We start from the raw sequence: 23,799 nt of genomic DNA, 5'->3' as shown, positions 1-23,799 counted from the left end.
TGGCACAGGCGCCAGCCGGCTGCCAGGTACGCTCAGGTGCCATGGGATGCTCAACTTAGAGCCTGTGAGGCAGCACTGCATGGCCGGCACAGTGGGATGCCTCCATGCAAACCAGCTGCCCCTCCTCACCCCCAGGCACCAGGGGATGTGCGGGGGCTTGTCACCCCTGCTCCGGTCTGGGCCAGGTGGGTATAACTGCGTGTGCAGTTGTAGCAGGGTCTAAGTGCCGATGAGCACAGGGAATAGGGTGTATGGAATGGGACACAGCCATGTAAATGTGTGTGTGCATGGGATGTGTGTGTCTGAGTGTATGGCAGGGGTAGTGGTTGCACATGCATGTAGGGGGGTGCATGCAGGTGCATGTCTATGTGTGTAAATACATGGTGGGGGGCTGCATGTGTGTGGGCATGCACATGCATATAAGCACCTGGTGCAGTGGTGCATGCGTGTGTCAGTGTACGGCAGAGGGGTGCAGGCATGTGCTGCATGGCTCTGTGCTGGTGGTCATCTCAGGGAGGGATCGGGTGGACATGCTGTGGCTGGGAGAGCCCCAGGGAGTGGCCAGAGTGGCTGGAGCAGCAGATCTGCCCATGTGTCGTGTGTCGGGGAGGCTGGCCAGGGCAGCCGGCGGGCAGCCGAACAGGGCTGCCCAGTGCTTGCAAACCTCCCAGCAAGCAAATGAAATCTTTTCTTCGACAAGGACAGCATTTCAGTGTGCAAACAGAGGGTAGCTAGTGGGACATCGGCAGGAGGAGTCCATCCACCTCCTCCCTCTGTTCTGCCCCACGCCAGGGGGATGGGCTCCTCCAGCAGGGGAGGGGCTCAGCACTCCCCTCTTCTCACATAACCCTTTTCCAGCAAAGGCTGGTCCCAGATTTCCTGCTCCTGCCCTTGCTTGAGATGCAAAGGGGTGAAAAAGCAATCAGGGGTGTGTGCTGAGAAAAAGGGGCTTTGGGCAGTCATTGGGGAAGGCTCGTGAGCAGAAGCAGGCAGGAGAGGTCCTTAACTAATATGGGAAGGGGAGGGGGCCCTCAGTAGATCAGACTTGCTTTTTGCATGGCAGAGGATGAGGGTGACCAAGAAGGTAAAGAAAACACAGAGGTGCGGACATGTCACCCACATGCACCACCTCCGCATGGAGCAGCATGCTGCCTTTGGGACCATCACCTTCCTCTGGCCACCTTTCCTGGGTACTGACATGTGCCAAGCTGCCTCTTCCCCTCTCCAGCAGTGGACCATGTGCTCATCCTTGGCTTCCCAAGAGCAGTCCCAGGATGGATGTGCTTGCCCTTTGATGTCTCTTTTCCCCGGATTAGAGAGGAGGAAGAGGGCTTTGCTATCAGGGCTGGCTGTGGGCAGAGCTCCCTTGCCCACTGGGAGCCTATGGGCTCTCGAGCCAGTTTTGTTTTGGCATGATCCGTCTTTGTGAGTGAGATCTGCTGAAGACGCTAATGCTATTAGCATCAGGGATTTCCTTCAGGTCTCCTGTCATTAACCTGGTGACATTTCGCTGTGCAATAAGCCTCTATCTTTTGGGAGACTAAAAATCAAGTGTGCCGCTTCCATCCTGTAGGAACCGTCCCTGTGCCATGCCAGCAGGAGCCTTGCTGCAGCAACCAGGAGTCACCTTGGTGCTCCCACTGGATATGGCATTTTCATTCCATCTCCCAAATACCAGATCAGGGACAGGGCAGATGCCACCAGCAGCAGGGCTCTGGGTGAAACCAGTCCTATGTTTGTCACCCAGGGACAGCAGCCGAAGCCCTTGTGACTTTGAGCCCCTCAGAAGGAGCAAGAGGTTGTCGAGCCCCAGGAAGCATCTCTGACAGTGACCAAATGGAGATGCCGAGGAGCCAGTAGGAGGGCAAGTGCTTAATGAGACTTTTCCCAAGCCATCTCCTTGCCTCCAGCCACCTGGAGCTGGAGGACTCCTGACCCAGGGGTTGCTTCTTGGCCTTGGTACCTCTCAAAGAGTATCTCCTTCCTGAGCTAGCCTCGGCTTCCTTTGAACCCAAGTAAGTGCTCATCACTTGCAATAACCAGGAGTGTAAAGACTCTTCTGTCGAGACTCAGCCACCCGCTCCGTCCCACTCCTCAGCAGTGCAGCCCAGGAAAATGCAAAATAGTCACTGTACCTTTCTGAAACTAATTTTGAAATGCAATTTGTTTGCTGCTAGTGTTGCCACCATCTCTAATGACAGCAGAAGAGCTTTGGTATTGGGGCTGGGTTGTCTCTGCACCTTGGAGATCTCACATCCCTCCTGCCTCCCTGTCTTGTCAGGGGGCAATGGGCCATCCCTTGACACGTGTCAGCCACTGCATAGAGCAAAAGGCCATTACAAGTTGGCAGGGTGAGATTTAGCTTAAGCAAATATTCTTGGGGATAAAAAAAATTCCTTATAATGTGAGGAAGGGGGAAGGCTGGCATGGCTTGGTACAGTCTATAGGTAAGAGGACAGCAGATTAGTGAGCAGCTTTGAGACAAATGGAAGGGCATCAGGTGGGTACACCTACCCCAGGGATGCAAGGTACCAGAGGACAGATGACAGCAGAAGTTCCTGGCACCAGGGATACAGGGATTTGTGGATAATCTTGGGGAAAAGAAGGGAAGGAAAAAACGGCTAGATACTGACTCCCAACAAATTGTTTCTGAAGATTTACGTGAGGTTTGTAAAGTGTCAAGGCTGGACAAGGGGCTCAGTAACTGCCTGCAGCTCCACAAAAGACAAGGTAAGAAGGAAAATGTGCAATGGGAGGAACAGGACTAAATTAAGAAGAACTGGAGAAAACCTGAAAATCCAGGCAGAGAGACATATATAGCTATAGGAGCATGTCAGGCTGGACCAAGCCAAGCAGCATTAAAAACATGCCAAAAGCAGCAGAATGGGCTCAGGGCGGAGGATGTGACAGGTCTGCTCTCACTTCTGCAGCCTCCCGAGCGCGGCGGCAGGGTGTGGGTGGATGGGACGGTGAAGCCTCCTGTGTGCTGGCTCACGTACTGCGGGCAAGGAAGGTGTGCAGCCTGGTGGGGACAGCTGTGTTCGTGCCTCCCAGGCCCTGTGCAGGGCAGATGTCACTCCTCTTGGAGGACTAGTTCACAGTCTTATAGTTGCTGCAGAGAGAGATGTCCCAGTCATCCCCCCAAATGGGGCTCTCACTGATGGACATTCATCTTGGGGCGAGAGCCCATGACCAGCCTGTGCAGTCGCCTGCTGGTGCTGCCATTTGTCTTGCCCTTTGCTTTCTGCCCTCCGTGTTGTTTCTCAGCATGAGCTGCTGGCCTTTTGTGGGCAGAGCATGATGATGCTCATAACCTGGCTGGTGATGGGCTTAAATGCAGGGTGGCTGCCCTGCTAATTTTTAAAGCTTGCCAATATTTGTCACAACCAGCAGAGGTAATTGCAAAAGCAAGGAGAAAAATAAGCACTTGGCGTACACCAGCAGTGAGTTTCCCTTCTACTGCCAGCAGCACAGAGAACCCAGCAGTCCTGGGTCAGGTCCAAAATAGGTGTAAAAACTCCCGGCCACCATCCTTTTTAAGGATGGAGCAGCTGACCCTGGCACTGCTGGGGAAGAGGAGGCTGCATGCTGAGCTGGGTCCTGGGAGAGGAGCTTGGCCAAGAGGGTCCCTTCGTCAGGGTCTTGCCTGGGCCATGAGGAGGTGGAACCGGACCCTGGGGCAGAGCAAAGCTGGATCAGGAAACCACTCCCTGGTGTGCCCCAGAGCTGCCATGTTACCACAGGCACGATTTCTGCTCCCTTGGTGATTAGAAGCCTGAGATAAGACCTTGGGCCCCTGATTTTGGAAGGCATGGAGGACACAAGGCGTTAAGCATTTAGAAATGTGGGAGCTCTCTTGCCCCAGTTTTTCCCTCTTGAATGAAGGCTGGAGCCCCCATTTCGTGGGGAGGGTTGGCTGCTTGGGGCTGCTCTAGCTAAATTATTTCCAGTGCTTTAGGTGAAGGAGAAAACACCAGACACTTGCACCATCCTGCAGCAGGGAAGTGGTGTGTGCATCAGAGATGGCTCGTACCAGAGGGCTCTTCGGAGGGTCAGGGAATGTTTTAGCATTGAGCTCATATTTAAATGCTTAGCTCACATTTCCAGGTTGTCTTTCAGCCCTGTTTGCTGGCCGCATGGTGACAGCGGCCACCACCAGCCCGCCCTCAGCAGGCAGCAGGGCCGGTGGGAGAAGGGGCAGCTGGGATGGTGGCAGTGGGGAAATGTCATGCCTTGCCAAGCAGCCGAATTGCTAAGACAAAAAAGGTTCAGTCTTAACAATTAGCAACACCTGAGTGGCCCTTCTGCCGTCTTCCACATCATTGCCAGAGACATTTCCCCATTGCACCAGCTTTGCCTCAGGGGATGGATGCCTCTGCAAGCCGTGCTGCCATCACCGGCTACTCTTGTGCCACTTCCCCCTCCCTGTCCATATGAGGGAGCTCAGTGGCTTTAGAAATCTAAGGGTCTGGAGCCCCAAAAGCCCTGCCAGGTTCCCCACACACAAAAGTGCCTGTGGGGCTCTGCCTTCATTAGCAAGACATATGCTTCTAGTCCTTCTGCTCACAAAGTCTTGCAAAGGTAAAATGAATGTAGCCTGAAGGCTCAGGAGCTGCAGATGAAATAAGATAAGTCCTAAGACTTTGCTTTTTTCGTTTTCTTTCTTTTAGACTCACCATCTTTATGCCAGCTTTTGGCTTTCCACAGGCCTGGCTCCCGCCTCAAGGTGCCCGAGGATGGCACTGTGCCAGGGCCCCATGGGATGGCTGGGAGGACTTTGCAGTCTCTTCCTGCAGCAAAGATGCTTTCCCACCCAAGTGGGAAAGACAGGCTGCTGACACCCATCCCACTCCCCCTGCCCATGGTGGGGGTCTCCAGCAGGCTGCTGGCCCCCCACTCTCCATCTGGCTCACATTGGGGAACGCATCCCCACCCGCACGGTGTGCCTGGAGCTGTGGCTCCTCTCCAGGATGTCTCACAACGAGCTGGTCCCCCTCCCCTCAGTTGTTCCCCGGGGCAGCCGTGCAGCGTGGCTCTGTGCAAGCAGAGCGGGAGGACAGATCTGAGGAGACAGGAGGAAAACGAACTCCCTTAAATATGATGGAGGCGACTGCCTGGTTCTGTCAGCCATCGCATCCCCTGCACCCAGCTTGTCTCCTGATGTTTTTTTCTCTCTCTGGGTGTAAAATGTCACAAGGATTAGGCCCAAATCTCCCCTGGGTGCTGCAGCTCACCCCATGTTTATCTCTTGAGGTCACCTTGGAAGCTAGCTCTGTCCCCTCCAAACTGAGTGTCAGCCACAGAGGTGACCACAGCGGAAACTGCTGCCTCAAAACACCAGATGCAGGCAGATGTGAGGCTCCGTTGCCACCCTTCATGAGCAAACCCTTTAATATGTCCTGACCCCGTGACCAGCTAGCATCACCACTGGAACAGCAATGCACCGCTTGCAGAGCCAGCCAAGTTGTGCCAGGGCAGTGGGGCTGAAGCCGGGGCAGGGGCAGGTGCTCAGGCAGAGCCCTGGCTCCAAACCCTCCGATGTTTCCTGTGGTTCCCAGGGGTGGTCACCAAACGCAAGTCCATGAAACGTGGTGCTGGCACCACAGTCACAAGGTGCACAGATGCGTGTGGCAGAGTGCACTGGGACTCACGGCAGTGAGTGGCACCATGCCCTGGGAAGATCACCATCGTTTTGGGGCTGTTGATGTCAAACACTGTTGCAGCATGTTACATCTGCTCTGCAGCCTCACTGGTAGTGGATGCAAATCTCGTGGGCTCTCATGGTGCACATCATCCCCTTCCCAAAATGGCTCAGAGGGGCCATACCTGCCCCCAGTGCCCTAGAGCCAACCCTACCACCTTGTGCTCATGTATTTGGATGCAGTTTTCTGCTGCCCCTTTCCCCCATGCAACCATTTGCCCCAGCACACTGCCTCTGTCCCCATAAGGGCGGCCACCTTCCTCCCCATCCTCCCAAGAGAGACCCTTGTTGTCCTGACACGTGGCACCTCTATAGCGGGGCTGATTCGTCACCAGGCTTTTAATGAGAAGGTAATTGCAGCTACCACTGCCCCAGCAGGGGAGATCTCTCCTGGGTCTCCGGGTCCATGGCAGCAGTTGGCTGGGACGGAGTGTGAGAGCAAGGCGAGTCAGTGCTGCTGATAAAAATGCTCCGAGATAGGGAGTGAGGGACCAAGGGCTGCAGCATCTTTATTCCCTCTTGACCCACTTAAAGCAAGCACCGGTGACTAAGGGAGCCGGCAGGAGGATAAAAATACTTCCAACATGTTCCCTAGGAGGCCGGGACAGAAATAGGGGTGCCATCAACTCTCCAGTGAACAGTTGGGGTCACCCAGTATTTTGCAATCCCAAAGGTGGAGTCCCCCAGTGTCTCTCACAGCAAACATGGTGACATCAGGGCTCCTCTGCTTAGATCCTCCTGCCATACATGATCCCAAGAGCTGGCTTCCTGGAACCCTCCCTTTCCCTCCTTGGCACCAAAGCAATCAGAAAATCCCCCCCCAAAAGCATTGGCTCTCCCTTACTGCCAGCAAAGGAGAAAAGCATCATGCAAGGACATGTACCCCACAAGCCTCAGCCACACGGGTCACTGCACTGCTGCCAAAGTGTCTGTGTTGCTGCAGTGTGACCTGCTGGGGTCACATCCCGTCGTGGGCTGTGGTGGCTGGAGGGATTGACCCTGAGGCCATGCTCATCTCCCTGGCCTGAGCTGCTCCAGACACAATGTTGTCTTCTCATGGGAAAACCCACCCAAATTTCCAGGTTGGTGGCAGGGTTCTGGTGTTGCCTTGCCAGCCCCTCCATGCTGGCATACCTGAGAGCTTTCGCACTCGGAGCAGGCTCAGCACACTGAACTTTGCAAGCATGATGCTGGAGACCAGCAGCCGGACTTGGCACCTGGTAGTTTGTTTGCTCTTCTGCAGGTCACACACTGGCTGCCGCTTTATTAAACCTTGGAAAACATCTTTCGCAGGCAGCCACAATGATCCTGGTTTCTTAGCAAACCAAAAGATCTTGAATCAAGCAAGGAGGCTGCAGCACATACCCTGGCCACTTGACCACAGCCAGCAGTCCAGGGGGGTGGAAAAACCAGTGCAGGAGGATGCTGTGGCCTTCAGGCAGGCTGCCCAGGCTCACGGATGGCAGAAGGTCTCCTCACATGGGGTAGTGCAGAGCCTTGTCACAGGGAGACATCAGCCACTTTCGCTCTCTGGGGGGTGCAGAGCTCACTGGCCAGGCACAAGGACAAGAGCTGGCATCGGGCCGGGCATGGTTTCTGAGACACCTGGGTTCAAGAAGTCGGCACTCAGCCCTTGTGGGATTTGTTAACAATTTGTCCACAAGAAGCTGGGGGCTTGGGAAAAGGGGCAAGTTACAGCAAGGAGCCAGCAAGCTCGAGGTTTCTCCCTCTTCCCCCTTGGCACAGGCTCCCTGCCAAGGATGGAGGAGGTTTGTAAAGCAGAAAGCAAACAAGTCTCTCCTGCCTACAGCTTTCATGGACCAATATATCTCCAAAATCTGGGTGAGTGTTAGCAGGAGGCTGAATGTTGAGGCAGAGGTTTACGGGTGCTGGTCGGTTGCACAGTGTGCTGAGCAGCACCACCAGGAACCCAAATGTTGCCATCCTTGAAGGACTTGCTCGTTTAATATATCCACCCAGATGTATATAAGCAGACGGTGTAGGACAATGCCTTGATGCTAGTGAGGGTGTAAGTTGGTCTCCTGGAGCGTTAGAGTTATTGGGAGAAGCAGTATATGCTGAAATAGGCAGTCCTGCTTACTAAATCTGTAATTCCAGCTCTGACTATATTTTCATCTTTCTAATAATAAGTGCAAATATAGTAAGGATGAGTCACAGGCTGCAGGCTTCAGGGTTTTTTTCCCCCTCCTTTCTCTCTGAATCCATCATGTAGGGGAGAGGGGCTGGCAGAGAAAAGGAGCTCAGGCCCAGGGGAGATCCTGTCCCAACCAGCTCTAAACCCATCCCCTTGCACCTCTGCACACTGTCGATCCCAGTCAGGAGCCCGCGGTCCCTCCAGCCTCCAATTGCCTCCACCATTTCATCCCACCTGTGTAACACTCCTGCCCAGGGACCTTTCCTTCCTGGGACACTCCTGGACCATTCCCAAACCAGTGCACCTGTCCCACCCCTGTCTGCATCCTGTGGCTTGTACAACCTCACATTGGATTTGCCTACTGGGAGTTTTTTGCTTTGTTGCAAGGACCTTTTGCAAATGTTAATGCTTTCCTTTCGCTGGAGAGCTCTTCGGCTGATCTGCCAGAACACATTTCACACGCTTCTCCTAAAATTATGCCCTTTGCTTTTCCCAGCATTCAAGCTGAAGCGGAGCCCGGTGTGCCGGCGGCATGCGAGGAGAGCAGCTTGCTGGCTGCGCCCAGCTCCAGGGGTGGCAGATCGAGGGGTTAAGTGCTGCCCAAGTGAGCATTCTGTGGCTCCAGGGCAGAGGACTGGAGAGGTGGGAGGGCTGGGAAGGGCAGAGCTGGGGAGCTGCAGGGCTCTGCATGGACCCACCCTGTTGCTCGGGCTTTGTGGGTGCCCTCAGCAGGGACAGGAGGACGGATCAGAGCATCCCTTGAAACAAGACAGTTTCAGCACTTCCCCCACTGCGGTGCACATAAACCTGAGTTCAAAGGACATCACAATTTAGGCACGAGCATTTTAGCTGCGGATGGCTCTGGATTTGGGCTGAAAGCAAGGGATGAGCTAAAGATAAGCTGCTCTTAACAACCCCCAGGACAGCAGTTCTGCCCCAGTTTCTCTCTACTGGATCCCACCCATACTGGGCTGTACACACTCCCTGCGCAGCCTTTAGCCATCTCCTGCATTGCCACTGCCCCTCCCTGGGTTGGGAGCAGGGACACAGGATGTGTCCCAGCGGGTCCCTGCAGCTGAGGGAGCAGAGAGGTGCAAGAGGCAGCAGGTTGCAGGGGCAGGGGATTCTCACAGAAAGTGAGTCCCAGGGGCAGGGTGGTCTCTCCTGAGCAGGGGGTCAGTGCCCAGTTGGTTGTGGTGGATGCACATCATGGGGAGCTGGCGTTTAGGGGGGTCTTTCACTGCTACCCCTGTGGCCATTCAGCATCAGAGCTGGGATGGGGTTCAGGTGGGCAGGGGAGTCCTGGGGACAGGTCAGCAGGGCTCCTGAGGAACTGGCCTGGCACACACCCCACTGCTCTCCAAGTCCCTGCAAAGGGCTCTCAGCAGCCCCTTGGCACAATGTGCCCATGCACATGGGCATCCCACACACATCCCCTGTATCCCCTGCATCCCCCCAATCCCCTCCATCTGCATCCCTGCATCCACTGCATTTTCTGCATCCCCCACATCCCTCTGCACCCCTTGGCATCCCCTGAATCCCCTGCATCCTTCCATCCCCTGCATCCCACTACAGTCTCTATAACCTCTCACATCCCCTGCATCCCTGCATTCTGCCACCTCAGACATCTTCCTTGTTACGGGGAGTTTACAATTACACTCCAACCATTCTAAACTGTAAAGGAGGACATTCTGGGTTTACCCTCCACCAGCAGGACTCCCCACAAATATCCCCATTGGGAAATGCCACAGAGGAATCCGGATTCAGCCCTGCCACTGGCCCTCCCCAGCCAATGCTGGCAGTAAGCAGCTAGTCATGACTATTGCCTCTATGGTTAGAGCTGATTAAATACATCTTAAATGACTCATTGGGGATTTTTTATTATTTTTTTTAATAACTCACGGTGTCACTACAGGGCACAAAGTTTGCTTCGTTGAGTTTGTTTCCCTGTTTCCTTGCTGAGATAAATAACTGAGGAGCTGAATAGCAAACCAGAAACCCAGAGAGACTTTACTGGGAATATGCTGTGATATGTGTCACCCCAACAGCATTTATAGATTTAATTTTGATATTAGCAGTGAGGTTGGGGAGCAGAGACAGGAAGGAATTTGTCAGGAGGGGATTGAGGATTGAGGGGGCAGGGCTGGAGGGATCTGTGGGGGGCTTGGGAGGGGCGTGATGGGTCTTTCCTTCCCCCTCATCCCAACCCACTGCTCCAGCCCTTTCTGACCCTCTACAACAGGATTGCCCAGTGTCAAAACAATGCTCTTTCTCATTTGGAACGGGAAGTACTTTCAGCATCTCCCACTGCAAATAAGCCAGGACCACCCTCAGGGGAGGGCAATAGTGGCCATGAGAGGCCAGCAAGGGTGACCAGCCACAGCCATCCCCGCTGTGCACATCCTTTGCCCCTGACCTTCTCCAGGGAAGGAGACTGGGCCCCCTCAGAGAGGGCTGTGGTCCTTGACAGACACCCTTGGGAATGCTCACAGAGAAGGCAAATATCTTAGCTAGGGAAAACACAATCAAAAAAATTTGAAAAATTATCAAAATATGTGTGATTTTACCCATGCTGCACTTAAAGCACCTGCTTTGAAATTACCTTAACTTTGCAAAGGAATTAATAGCCTTACCAGAAATATTATTATTGTCAAAGAATAAGAATGACAATTATTTTTGGTCAAGGAATGTGATGCTTTTTTGTGTGTCATCCTCACCATAACCGCTATTTAAATTGCCATCCTGAGCTTGGTCTCAGCCACAACATTTGGCTGCAGGTGCCTTCATCCTGGAGTTTCGCCATTCTGTGAAATACCGGCACTTCTCAGATCAAGGAGCAGCATCTGGGTAGCAGGACCCAGTCAGACTGCAACCCTTGTAGGGAAGGAAATGAGAAAGACATCTGCATCATTGAAACCTTTCAAGACCTGGGGGGGGAAAGGGGAGGGGGGTTGGGGTGGTGGTGGTGGTGGGGTGTGAGGTGGGGGAGAAGGACGGGGGAATATCCTGAAAATTCCCACCTGCTTTTCCCTGCCCACAGCCCTTCACCCAACATGTTTCCCGTGGCTGTCACCCAAACCCCTGCACTTGCCCATTGATCCGGGCTCAGAATAGCTCCCGCCAGCAGCCAGCGATCTGCAGGCAGCTGGAGTCGACGGATGAAGGACATGGGGCCTCACCCCTACGGCACCCTGCTGTCGGTGACTCCTCTCCCTCTGCACCCCTCCAGCTGTACCCTGGGCTCCCAGCACAGCCCCACGCTCAGAAAAAAGGGAAAAAAAGGGAAATAACATAAAGTGAGTTAAAGAGGGGAGGATACAACACCAGCTTGTAGCAGGGCAGGCTGTGCCATGTGCCCTAGCTCAGCCACCTTGCCACCTGGCTGATCCCTTTTGGGGGGGCCCAAAAATGGACCCTCATTTTTGGGGGTCTTTCACATCCCATGTTCACTTCCACAGCCCTTTGGGAACGGCAGGATGGGGCAGCCAGCCTCCCTGCAGGAGGAGAGCCCTGCATCCCTTGGAGGTGTCCTTGGCAAGGCAGAGGGGGTCAGTCCCTGTCACAGCAGCACCTCAAAAGGAGGGCAGAGGCTCTCCCCGCACAATCTGCCTGTCAGGGCCAACCATTTCAGGTGTCAGACAGGGTTTGTGTTGCTTGACGAGGCTCTTCCCCTCACTAGCTGGGACTGTGATGAAGACTGGGTTTAAAATGACCCCACTTGCTGTGGGAAGCGGGGGAAGTCACCCCTCAAAGCCCAGGGGAAGTGTAGGTTTGCTGTGTGCTTGCCTTGGGGCCTCCTCTTTGAGCATCCCCTGAGCGGGGCCAGGCTGAGGCTGTGGCATGGGGCTGAGCATCCTCCTTCATGAGGCTGAGCAGCCTCCCTGCCTGGTGTGTCCCTGTGCCGGCATCCCTGAGGCACGATAGGTGACAAAGGCCTGGGCATCCTAAGAGCACTGGGGGCAGCCGCTGGGGACAGGAGGGGGATATCCCTCGCACCCCGTCTGTCGGTACCTCCTTACCCCCTAAGCCCCAGCTGCACCTGCAGCCTGGCAGGTGGCTCTGGAGGCAGGTGGCATCTCTCTGGAGCTTGGGGAAGAGGCTGGGTGAGAGGGTTTGGAGGGATTTGGCTGCGGGTGGGGTTTCCCCAGGGAGGTGAAGCTGAGAGCATTACAGTCCTTGTCCAGCTGCTTTGGTCTCTGAGGTCAGGTTTTGGGTGCTCCCCTGCAAACACCAGCGCAGTGGCCTTGCTCTGTGGTGCTGGGGAAACTGTGGGGCTGTCCCTTGGCCAGCTCCTTCTGCCAGGGGAGCTGCTGCCCACTCACCACAGCCCCTCAGATGGTTTTTGGCTGTGCCCCCCCATCTTATCCCCCTGGGAAACCTCTTGCTAAGCACGGCCAGCAAAGCAGGGAGCAGCGGGGGCGGCCCCCAGGGAGAGCATTGGCCCACAAAGGCAGTAAGGAAACCCCCTCCACACCAGGCGCCTGGGCAGGCACCATGCCCCCTCCCACCACTCCCCCATCACCCTAAAACACCTGGAGATGGTGGGGAGAAGGTGGCCAGTGCCACATCTCCCTGGCGTGCCCATGGACCAAAGTGATTCTGACACTAAGCGAAGGAAAGCAAGGCTGATCAAAGCTGAGTGGTATTTTTTTCTTTTTTTTCTTTTTTATCTTTCCTTAAGTGCAAACACCATCTGGCTCCCCCAACTCTGTCAGCGCTTCCAGTCCCCAGGCAGCTTCACTTTTCCTAATTACTGTCATTAGGCAGTGAGTAGCGATTAGGGAGGGATGCTGATGAGCAGCATCAGGAAGGCTGTGGTCCCCCAACAGCCTCTCGGAGGGGGCCTGGTGGCCTCTTCTCCCCATCCCGGGGCCTTTTCCAGCTGGGGAGCTTGGTGGGTAGTACTGTAATTTCTTTCTTAGTAGAGGCTGGCAGGGAGGGGATGGGGAAAGGACCTGCTGGCAGGTCCGAGTCCCAGGGAGTCCCCAGGGAGGCCTGACACCACTGGATGGGAGCAGGGCAATGGTAGAGGTGTTCGATGCTGCTGGGGCAAGGAGAAGCAGCTTGCTGCAACCCACTGTGCCTCTGGCTGTCCCACCACTCTGTGCCGGCTCTGCCTACAGCAGAGGTCTGGCCAACAATGACCATTTCTCCTGGGCAGTCCAGAGGCCACGGTGATGTGCCCCACATCCAGACCCACCAGTAGGGCAGCCTGGAGTCCATGGTGATGGGCTGCATGGCTGGATGGAGTCAGGCTCAGCTGTCACCCTTCTGTCTGGCCAAAGCAGGACTGGCCACCAGCTTGCCTGGCCCTCCCTGGCTCCCCTTGCTGCATTTGGGCATTCACCCTCCCATGCAGCTGCCCGGCTGCACCGCAGCCATGCGGGCCAGCATGCGGTGTCAGTGCCACCTCGTGGCAGGTGCCCCGGGCCCGCTGGCTGCTTTTCTTCACCCACGGCCACCCACGGGTGTCCCCTGGGGACTGCAGGAGCACCCACGTGTCCCTCTGCCATGGCTGGCACTGGGAAGTGCGTGGTGGGGAAGGCTCCGTGGGGCAGGATGAGGTCCGTGCCCCGCAAGCAGGTGAGGGGGTGGCCACGCAGCCCCAGTCTCCGTGCAGCAAGTGGAGGGGTTGGCGGCTGTACCCAGAGGTGGGCATCCCTGTTGGACGTTGACCATCGGAGTATGGGGTAAAATGCTGCCCACCTTACCCTGCCTGCCCTGCCTGCTATCAAGGTCCAGCACCCAGAGAAAGCCCATGGAGGGGCAGGCTGGGCCTGTGGGGGTCTGTGGGGGTGCTTTGGGCTGGAGTAGCTGGGCCCATGGGTGCTGTCAGGAGAATGAAGTGGGTGAACTGACAATGGGAGGAGAAAGTGAGGGAGAAGGACCCAGGTGGGATGGCTGGCAGAGGAAAGCTGAGAACTTTAGAGGCTGAGGGACCTGTGGGGTTGAGAGGGGTTTGGCAGACGTGACCAGTGGCTACAGAAGAAGACCCCTGGCCAAAGTGCCTCTCCTCCCTGCGCTGCCATGCTCTGTTGGCCAGCTGGCTCCTGTCTCTAGGACCAGGGATCAATACCACCCCCCAGTCCCTAGGAACACCAAGGCTTCCATCTGTTACCACCAGCATCACGGGTGGGACTTGCAGGAGCTCAAATACCCCCATGACCTCCATCATAGTGGAGCTGGTGGGGTTGAAATGGCTAGGGATATGCCTGAGGTGGTTTTGCAGTGAGGGTTTTAGCCTTGGCTCCTTCCTCCTGCCCTGGGGTGTCCTCAGACTTTCCCCTGGCTGCCTCCAAAATCCTGCACCCCTGCAGCCAGGTGAAGCCCGGCCTCGCCAGCCTTTCTAGGCACTTGTGAAGGCAGCAGGGCGGGCGCCAGGCCAGGGAGGAAGCACAGCTCCTGCCTCGCAGGGGGAAGTGAGAAACTGCTGTGGAAAGTGAAAGACAGGCAACATCCTCCCCCCGAAAACCACTTGCCCCGCTCCTTGTCCTGTCAGCCAGCTCCCGGCGCGGCCATGGGGGTTTGGAGGTGGCCAGGCCTGGCTGATTCCCAGCCATGCAGGTGGTCGTGAGCAGGGGATGTGCTAGTGAAGCTGGTGCAGAGGGAGCCCCTCAGCTCAAGGTCCTGCTGTACCTCTGGGACCACCATGCTGGAAATCCCTGAAGCCAGAGGAATGGGCACCCCCATACAGACCCCTGAGCATGCATTGGCAATGGATTCACTTTATTCTTTAATTTTTACAACCATATTTTTCACCTCTGTCCCTTCTGCTCTCCATGCAGACAAAACAGACAGCCCTCTGTCCTGTACATAAGGATGGAGAAGCAGATACAGAAGGGGTTGCAAATCCCTCCCAGGTCCAGGCAGGCAGGCTGGGCAGGAGGGGAGCACTGCCCCACCATGGCTAGCAGCTGGGCAGGCAGGATGCAGGGAAGACACCCCACGTGCCATATAACAGAGAAGAGATCCGAGGGGCACTTGCTGGCTGAGGAATCCAATGTGGATGGAAATGCCTCTTCTGCAAACTGCAGATGCTGGCAGCAACCCATAGAGGAGACACCTGGCTGAAGCTCTAGCAGAAATGAGAGCAGAAGCCCTTACCTGGGCAGCAGGAGGAGCTTTTTCATCAGGATTTGTATGGGAGTTTCTTTTACAAATTGCCACACCAGCTGGGGTGGGCAGCGCATCCACAGAGCTGAGCTGCAGCAGTCACCAGGCGGGAAGCAGGAGATGCCCCTGACAATCCTGCTCCATTTCCCTCTCATCCTTGTCTCTCATGAAAGAGGTTGCTCTGCGTCCCATGAGCAGTCCTTCCAGTGCCAAAACGTCTCTTGGCCTGGCTTTAGCTCATTTCCCCAGTCTGGATGCACAAAGATTGCTCGAAGTCACTTCACAGGGCTGGGTGAGCATGGGGATGAGGAGATGCCTGATTCGTGCTGCAGGGATACTCCTCCTGCGATGGCCAGCATGGCTGCTGTGGATAACTGGCAGCTCAGCACTGGAGCCTTCACAGCCCCTGCTAGTGAATGACACATGCCTGGAACCCCAGGAGACAGTCACTGGGCACATGGACCAACCCCTCCACCATCCAAGGCTGAGACAGGGACCCATCCCATCCTGGGACATCCTCAGCCGGATGAAGGCTCACCTCTGCCAGCCTGCTTAGGCCTGGGAAAGGAGTTGTGGTGAGGAATATGGGCCTTGGCACCTGTGACAGTGCCTGTGGTCGTCTTTATGGGATGGATGTCATGAATCTGGCTCCAGTGCTACAGGCAGGGGAGAAGAGGAAGAGTCACCCTTCAATAGTAGTGCCTGGTCCTGCAGCCCCAAAAGAGAGTTCAGGCTTGTGTAGGGGGTCACCATCAGGGGGACATCCCCTCTGCAAAGTGCCACCAGGTGACCCTACCGTGAGCTGTGGCCCTGGGCTTGGCAGCAGTGCTCCCACACCCTGCTTGGCCACCTCTGCTCAGTCCCCAAAGCCTCTCAGGCGAGGAAGCCGCCTCACCGAAGGAAAACCAGACCTGGGCTGCTGCTGACATGGCGCTTCATGCAAATACCTTCCCACAACGCACTTCTAATTGCCTAACCACCCGCTCCAGGGCCACCAGGGTTTCTCACTCAATCCATTGGCCTGGCTCTGTTCAGCTAGGGGGATCAGCTGCTGTAATTACTTGGGAACAGCAATCCTACACTGATGAGTTCATTTCCGAAGTAGAGCCCTTCCCACTCAGTAAAGCCACTTGTGGGCCAGTGAACAAGACCATTACAGAAAAATGCCTTGGACCAGCAATGCCAGCCAGCTCTGGTACACAGGCAAAGCCTTGAAGACTCTCACATAAATTAAGTCATCCTGCCTATGCTTGTATCATTCCTGGTTTTGCCTGGTGAGGAAACATCCATCCCAAGTGACACATAGTATTTCTGCAGCCACAGTGAGCTGAAGTGACAGTTGTCTGGGGCGGTAATGACAAGCTCTTGGAGCTCCTCTAGAGCAGCAGTTTCTATTGCCTGCCTCTGGTCCTCCCTGACTTCAGTGATCGTAGCTCAGAGCAAAAGACAGATCTTTTTCCCCTGTTCCCTCCCTTGCTCCCTCCTTGGGAGCTTGTTTCTCACCCCGGGGGTACCCAGCTGCAGAGGGGATCCCCATGAGCACTGCTGGTGGATGCCTGCCACTGTATGAGAGCACACAGAGGGAGGAGAGACCTGGACATTATGGTGGGAGAGGGGGGGCAAGTGGGGCAATACTGTGAATGGAGCAGATGCTGGATGGGCCTTGCTCCGTATGGCCCCAAGCCTCCTTTTATTGAGGTCAGTAGCAAAAATCAAGCGAATGGCAGCGGTGTAGGATTTGGTCCTAATGTAACTCCCTGCTTCCCTCTCCATCTTCCTTTCCTCTCTCTCTACTATTTCAGCCACATGTTCCCAGCAATCACCCATCCAGCAGAAGACCCATCCTGGCACAATGGCAGCCTTGCAAATGGCACAGCAGCCCCCGACATGGTCCGTCCTCACCGTCCGCATCTCCTCTGCCTCCTCCCAACAGTACGGCCATGGCAGCTGTCAGCAGTTCGGCATAACTCACTGTGATCCGCTTTGGCTTCTTCCAGTGCTTACAGAGGTAACTTGGGACTTGGCACAAACAGGAAAGTGGAAAAGGGCAGTCCTCTCAGAAGGCTGATCTTGCTCGAGGCAAAACCCGGTCCTCAGACAGCTCACATCTGTGCAAGGCTTCGCCTGCCTGGGGGTCAAGCTCTGGGCGTCTGCAGGGAGCAGCCGGAGTCCTCCAGCCCGGCTCCCCCCACCCTCAGGCTCTCTCCTCTCCAGCACAGTTCTGGGTGGTTTTGGTGGTGACCAGGGCTGTGGACCCCAGCTCAGTGGCAGGCAGTGGGAAGCCATGGTTGCGCTCATCGTGCTGGGTGTACACAGTGGAAAGCAGGACGATGTCACCGTCGGCATCACCCCGGCAACACGGCCTCCGCTTTGCCCCAGCTTTACCAGGTGGCCCTGGCATCTTCAGACCTCCATTGAGATGTGGGCATGGGACTGGGGTCAGGGTGGCATCTCCCTCCAGCACGACAGGGTCCTGGCAGCCCAGGCTGGGCAGGGGGCTGGTGATGTCCATGTTTTCTGGGATGGGGCAAGAAAAGGGGTTTACAGAGCGCACAGGAGTGGGTCCAAGAGGGTCTCAGGGAGAGGGTCGCATCCCTGGTGACACACTAGGGGGAAGATAGAGCTGAGCAGGAGGAGCCTGCAAGGTCCCCACTGCACCTCTTTTGCTGCAGAGCTGCTCCTGCTTACAGCTGATGGGTTTTGCCCACCCCCACCCCACTCCCATAAAAAAAACCCAATAGGGAAAGGCAGAAACTTGGACTTGCACTTCGAGCCCTCTCACTAAACCCTTCTTGTGGCAGAGCAGCCCAGCCCTTGGTGGCTCTCCCTCCCAGACCGCCTCCCACTTAAAAATAGACTTGTTTACATGCTTCAAACACAGGCGTGTGCTGCCAGCCCCAAGCCTCCTGCAACTTTCCACACATCCAGTGCCTCAGTGGTGGGCTTTCTGGGGTGCAGCCTTGGGAGACAGTAGGGACAAGGACCAGGGCATGTGGCAGGGAAGTAGCCGAGGGGTGTCTTTGGTGCTCTCCATCATGGCTGGATGCCAATTGCCACTGCATTTCTCCCTTCTTATTCATTCTTGGTATTTTCCCTAGGCGTGTGCATCACAGGCTGTTGCAGCCACACTCACTTTAGCAGAAAAGCCCCAGGTAATGTCCCCCTTGGTCTGAGCCACCCAGCCAACACCACCAGTGGCATGTGGTCAAGCCAGGGCATGAGGACTGGCAGCTCCTGGACCCAGTGCCACCCAAGGGTTCCCACCCGGGCAGTGGGGTGGTGGCAGGTGCCAGTATCCCCCAGGGTGACCCCTCGTGGAGGTACGGAGGAGCCATCCCCCCTGCCTGGGCGTGGGGAGGAGTGAAGCCAGGCAAGACCATTTCTGAGAAGAGTGGTCAGGACTGAGTCAGCACCAGGGCAAGGGTCCCTGGGGAAGGAAACAGCCACCTAGCCTCTGGATGATGACCCAACAAGATGGGCCGTCATGGGACACCATGGCCTCACCCCTGTGGAAATATCCTGCCAGGAAAGGCTCAGCCCTGTCCTCACCCCCCAACCCTATGTTTGATGCCTTTGGGGATGACCTTGTGCGGTGCTTTGATGTCCTGCCGATGGGGCTGGCCTTGACACTGTTGGAGTCTTTGGGGCACTTGCCTCAGGATGCCTGGCATCCCAAGCAGGAATAGCAAGCTGGGTGGCCAACACGGGACCCCCATTTGCAGTGCCGCAGGGAGAGGCTTCCTCTAGAGCCACCCCTAGATGTCCACTGCTGCCCCCGCAACCCCTGCTCCAGCCATGGCCCTCCAGCTAGCAGGGCAGAGGGAGAGGTTCCTTACCAGTGCTCTGTACGCATCTCCCGTGAAGAGGGGATGGTGCCAGCAGGTGCTTTAAGCAAGCAAAGGCACAGGGAGAGCTACAAAGGGAGAGGGATGGTTCAACAGGGCCACACTGGCAGTCACGTGCAGGCGTGGGCTCCCAGGGGACAGGGATGCTGTCACTCAGGGGATGGCTCTGCCACTCCAAAATGTCTTGGGGTGCCAGTGGAGCCCATGTTGAGCGTAAGAGCTGGCCTCGACAGGGATGTGCCTCAGGGGAGCCAGTGGCAAGAGTTCCCATTTGCCCTGGGTCGTCAGGGTGCTGTGACAAGGAGAGCAAGAAGTCCCCTACCTTCGGCCTCCTTGTCCACTGCCTTCCTCTTCCTCCTCCATTTCCCCACCTTGCAGGCCAGGAAGCCCCAGAGGGCAGCCAGAGTCAGGATGAACCCCACCACTGCTGGGACCCCGAAGATCAGGAGGGTGCGGGGCAGGTCCACCGAGGGGAGGGTGGGTGCCAGGGCGGAGGTGGGCGCTGTGTGGCTGGGCTCTGCTGTGGGGCAAGACACCAGCAGTGTCAGGAGGGGGAGAGCTGGGGTGGGGGAAGGAGGGCATCAGCCAGCATTACCCGCCCGTCTGTCCAACCTCAGGTCAGGGCTGCAGTAGCAGGGAAGGAGAGTGGCTTTTCACTGCTACCCACTCACCACCTACAACGAACCATCCCCCTGCCTGACGGGACCCTTGTCCCATGCACTGCCATTCCTGGCTGATGGGAGATGAGGGCATCCTGCCCTTCCCATGGTCACCCCTGGGGCAGGCTGTGACCCCTGCACCAGGCTGGACCATCCCTCTTCTCCCCGTACCATGTACCATGTTTCCCTCACTGGAACTTGCTGCCCTCTTCCTCTCTCCTCTTCCTCCAGGTGAAGGCAACTCTCCATCCTCTACTGCCACCTCCATCGCCATCTGCAGGAGAAGGCACCTTCCACCTGCCCACCCCCAGGGTGCCTGCAGCCCACTTGGCCCACCACCTCCCAGCCCCGAGGAGCTCAGTCCCCAGCCACCCTTGTCCCCTTACTTGTGTTGTCCTTAAACAAGTCGGAGCACTTGACACAGGACCTGGTCAGGAGGTCGAAGCACTGCGAGGAGAGGCAGGAGGAGGAAGAGGCACCTTTTCCTGATGAGGACATGGCGGAGTGGGAGTGAGAGCCCAGCTCCCGCATGGCGCAGCAGCAAAGGGGCTGCCGAGTGTGAAATCGCAGCGCCCCGGGGCCCGTGGCAGAGGGAGATACAGTCTGTCGAGCTGTGTCGTCTCCCTTGGGGCTCACGATTGCTGTGCTCGCCCTGGGGCGGGTCTTCACCAGGGAGGAGGAGAGCAAGTGCCCAAGCCCTACCCCTGCCTGCCCATGCAACGTGCCCTCAAACTACCTCTCTCCAAAATATGCTTCCAAATTCCCTGCAGCCCCTGGCATGCCCCAGCCGCACAACATGCCCAGCAGCATGGTGCCCCAGACCAACAATGTCACCTCCTCAGCCCTCACCCTTTCCCAGCCCACCCATAGGTCGCCCCCAGCCTGGGCATGTCTCCCAGCCCGCAACCTCCCTCACCAGCTGGCAAAAAGCCCCCTCAGCATCCTCCAGTGCCTACAGGAGGCTTTTCTGTGCCCAGATCCTTACAAGACCCCATCCCGGGGCCACGGATTCAGGTTAGGTGGAAAATGCAGAAAAGGACAGGAGGAGAAGAGTGCAGGGGCACCAAGGTTTCCCCTTTAGAAGATCCCACAGTCCCCAGGACATGGCTTGTTAGTGACTGCTGTGCAGGCAGGCCAACTGGTGTGTGTTCTCCACCCCTACTAATGATGGTGCTCTCCATCACCCTACTCTCTCCATCCCAGACCTGGGCCCATGGCATGGACCCTCCCAGCTCCTTGGCACCATGTCTCATTTTCCAGTGTTCAGACCTGGCTCTGCTCAGTAACTGCCCAGGGTGTGGGCAAAGCAGGTCATACCAAGCAAGTCTGGCCCTCATACCCTTAGAAGGGACTAAATAAGCCCTTAATGCTCTTAGGTGTTCCTGACCAGAAGCAGGAGAAACAATGACAAGTCAAAGCCCAATGATTGAGATCTGAAGCGGGTAGATAGATTTCAGTGCTGTAGATAGCTCTTCTCCATCCCTACCAAACAAAAGTCATGTTCCCTTTTTCTTCACCCTGTAGGAAAGAAAGGGACCAGCCGAAATTGCTGGCTTGCTCCCAGCTGAAGGAAGTGGTGCGGGAGACCTGCCTAGGCCAGGAGCGCCCTAATGGGGTTTTATTGCTAGAGTCCCATCCTTGAAGCAGGTAGAGCCGCTGGGCTCTTTCTAGTGATGCCTCTGCTGCTCACTGTCCTGGACCGAGGCTGGGAGGGGAGGAGGAGAAAACCAAAGGAGAAAACTCAAGGTGACAGAGTACCAGGTGTCCCCACTGGACAACCAAGCCCCTCTGTAACAGGCCAGATGACTTGGTCCCTGGATATTCCTGGCCCTTTCCAATGGCTTTTGGGCAAGCTGAGCCCACAGCCTCTGTACCCCACCCCCTAAAGTGCCAGGTGGGACACAGTCACCACATCCCCATGCTGATTTGCAGCCCAAGCACAGCTCCCCAGCAGGGCAGGAGCTTTCCTATGGCAGGGCCCTTCCTGTCCCCCAGACATATCTCCCTCCCTGCCAGCAGCATCCCCAGAGGGTGGCTTGCACCAGGGCAGAATCAAAGCAGCCCCGGCACTGTCTCAGCCCCCCTTGCCAGGTGCCATGGGGCTCTGGGCAAGTGAAAGTCCTGACCAAAAGCGATCGCTGCCCACTGGTTCCACGCCTGCCATGATTTCACTTCCCTTCCCAGCCAGTGTGCCCAGCCGCTCGCTCCCTCGCCCTCACACACTGCCTGGCTGCCAGGGATCGCCCTGCCCAGCTGCGCCGTGCCGGCGGGAATGGCTGTGCCGAGCCCAGGGGTCTGCAGGCTCTACCAAAATGCTGCAAGAGCCTGGCCACCATTCCTGTGCCTGTGACTCAGTTATTCCTCCTCCACCTTAGTCAAAATAAAACTGAGCAAGCGGGGGCAAGCCAAGCACTTCCCTCTCTCAGCATGGCCCTGAGCTCTGAGGCTGTCAGCGGCATGGCCAGCTCGGCACCCTCTGCCGTGATGCTTGCGCTGGACAGGCTGCACTCGTCCTTGCACAGGTACCTGCCAGGAGAGCTGGGCCAAATAGGAGGACAACTCTCCATATCCCACCTCACCCAGCTCCCTGCCCCTCATGTGCCCCAGGTGAGGAGCAGGGCTGCAGTGCCCACATGGGAGCAGGAGGGGTGTGCATCCAGCAGCAAGGTGCACCGGGAGCAGCTCGGGGGGGATGGAAAGCTGTGATGCAGTGCCATGACCCACAGTAGGGAGACAAAGAAAAGCCTGGGCTCGCTCCAGTCCACATCTGAGCTCCAGGGCAGAGAGCACTGGGGAGGAGAGGGCACCCAGAGCCCTCGCTGTGTCCCCAGCAGGCAGCTCACAGAAGTGTGAGGGTAGGGACAAGGGAGCAGAAAACGTCTTGCACGGCTAGAGTCATGCACAGAGGCAGACCGTGCACGAAACAGCCAGTGCTCTGCCAGGATTCCTGCCCCCAAAACACCTCCCTGCTCCAAAGGCTTTGCTATTTCTCTTGCTCTGGGGTGTTTCTGCCTGCTGGTCTCCTTTTCCCAAAGGGGGATGCTCCTCCATCATCTCCCTCTCTCCTTCCCCCCATGAAATGCCCCCTGCTGTGCTTCCCCCACGTCAATTGTCTCTTGGTGACTCCCAGCCCCTATTCCCATCGGTCCCACTGTAGCACTGTCACCCTGCCCCTCTCCCTACCCTCTCCCCTCCTTGCTTGGCTTAATGCAGGGGGAGGAAATGGGTTCTGGCATCTGCTGTACCACACTTACAGATTAACTCTGTGACCCCTCCAGTTAAATACATGCACTGGGGAAAGCCCAAAGGGAGGAACCTACATGTTGCTTTTGACGTGGAGGGCGAAGTTTACAACAGAGCTCAGGAGACGATGGCTCCTGTTTCAGTACCTAGAATGAAAACTAGATGCTGCACATTAGTGGCAGGAAGCCTGGGGATGGCAGCTGTGGTGTCCTCCTTCAAATAAAGTGCTCCCAGGTCCTCTTCTGTGGAAAGATGTTGCAGCCTCATTACTGTGATTCACCTTACTCTATTCCCTCCCATTTTTCGAGTCCTCTTTTTCCCCCTTTACAGCTCTTCCACACTCCCTTCCTGGCCTGTCCGCCTCCTCCTGGGCCAAGAAAATGATGTTTGAATTCACACATGATAACGCTTACTCATGGAGAAAATCACCGCTGACTTCCCCAGAGGCACTCGCACATGTGCCAGCACACCAGCGCAACGAGGCTGCCTGGCCAGCTCCAGGCATCGGCTGTCCCCCTCCTCATCTCCCACATCTTTGCCTCCCCTGCCCTTTGTAACAGTGGTTGATTGTTTTTGGAGCACCAAAATTAAAGCCTGGTGCGTCGTTTGAACTGTTTGCATCTCAGAGCTGAATACACTTGATAATAGCACAAATGCATAATTAAAGAGCAGAAAAAAATGACTCACTGGATAAGGAAATGTGCTTTTCTTATCTGCTCTGCAGAGAAACAAAAACCCCAGGAACCTGGGACTCCTGCTAACTAAGTACTTTTATTAAACAAATAAACCAGCAAAGATATCAAACGAGCTATTTAAAAATTATGTCTTAATGCTGGAGTCAGAGAGCTCTATTTCCAGTGCTGTTTGGTCCAGACCCACACTGGGAGGTCTGGCTTTGGCCAAGGTCGGCTGCTGAGATCCCTGTGGTGAATGGGGCAGCACCGGTTACCCAGGAGTGTGGAGGGATGGCGGCATCCTGCGAGCACTCCTACACACATGAGCGACTGGACTCAAGTGAGTGGTTCCTCTGGTGTCAGGGGTGGGTGAAGTGACTCACGCACACGCTTGCAGAACCACCCGTAG

At 56.3% G+C, this 23,799-nt stretch overlaps 1 protein-coding gene across 1 annotated transcript; it reads right to left on the bottom strand.

Annotated features, from left to right (window-relative positions):
• Nucleotides 1-14,902: 14,902 nt before the first annotated feature.
• Nucleotides 14,903-23,308, bottom strand: TNFRSF13C (TNF receptor superfamily member 13C). The gene is made up of 3 exons (XM_037390726.1): nt 19,860-23,308; nt 19,137-19,334; nt 14,903-17,486 (listed from the first exon to the last, which is right to left on the bottom strand). Exons 1-3 carry the CDS (start codon nt 20,002-20,004, stop codon nt 17,164-17,166), a joined length of 666 nt encoding a protein of 221 aa, XP_037246623.1. The 5' UTR covers nt 20,005-23,308; the 3' UTR covers nt 14,903-17,163.
• Nucleotides 23,309-23,799: the final 491 nt, after the last annotated feature.

Source organism: Falco rusticolus, chromosome 5, assembly GCF_015220075.1.
Source record: "Falco rusticolus isolate bFalRus1 chromosome 5, bFalRus1.pri, whole genome shotgun sequence".
In the NCBI taxonomy this organism is placed as follows: Eukaryota; Metazoa; Chordata; class Aves; order Falconiformes; family Falconidae; genus Falco; species Falco rusticolus.
Note: the sequence above shows the minus strand (reverse complement) of the source record. Positions and strands in the feature narration are given on the sequence as shown.

Bases quoted from the DNA above. Each gene is read 5' to 3' on its own strand.
- TNFRSF13C (XM_037390726.1), bottom strand. From the start codon at position 20,004: ATGCGGGAGCTGGGCTCTCACTCCCACTCCGCCATGTCCTCATCAGGA. The intron at 19,335-19,859 runs GTAAGGGGACAA...CTTGCCCCACAG, and splicing joins CTTGTTTAAGGACAACACAA to CAGAGCCCAGCCACACAGCG. The intron at 17,487-19,136 runs GTAGGGGACTTC...GCCCCATCCCAG, and splicing joins AGTGGACAAGGAGGCCGAAG to AAAACATGGACATCACCAGC.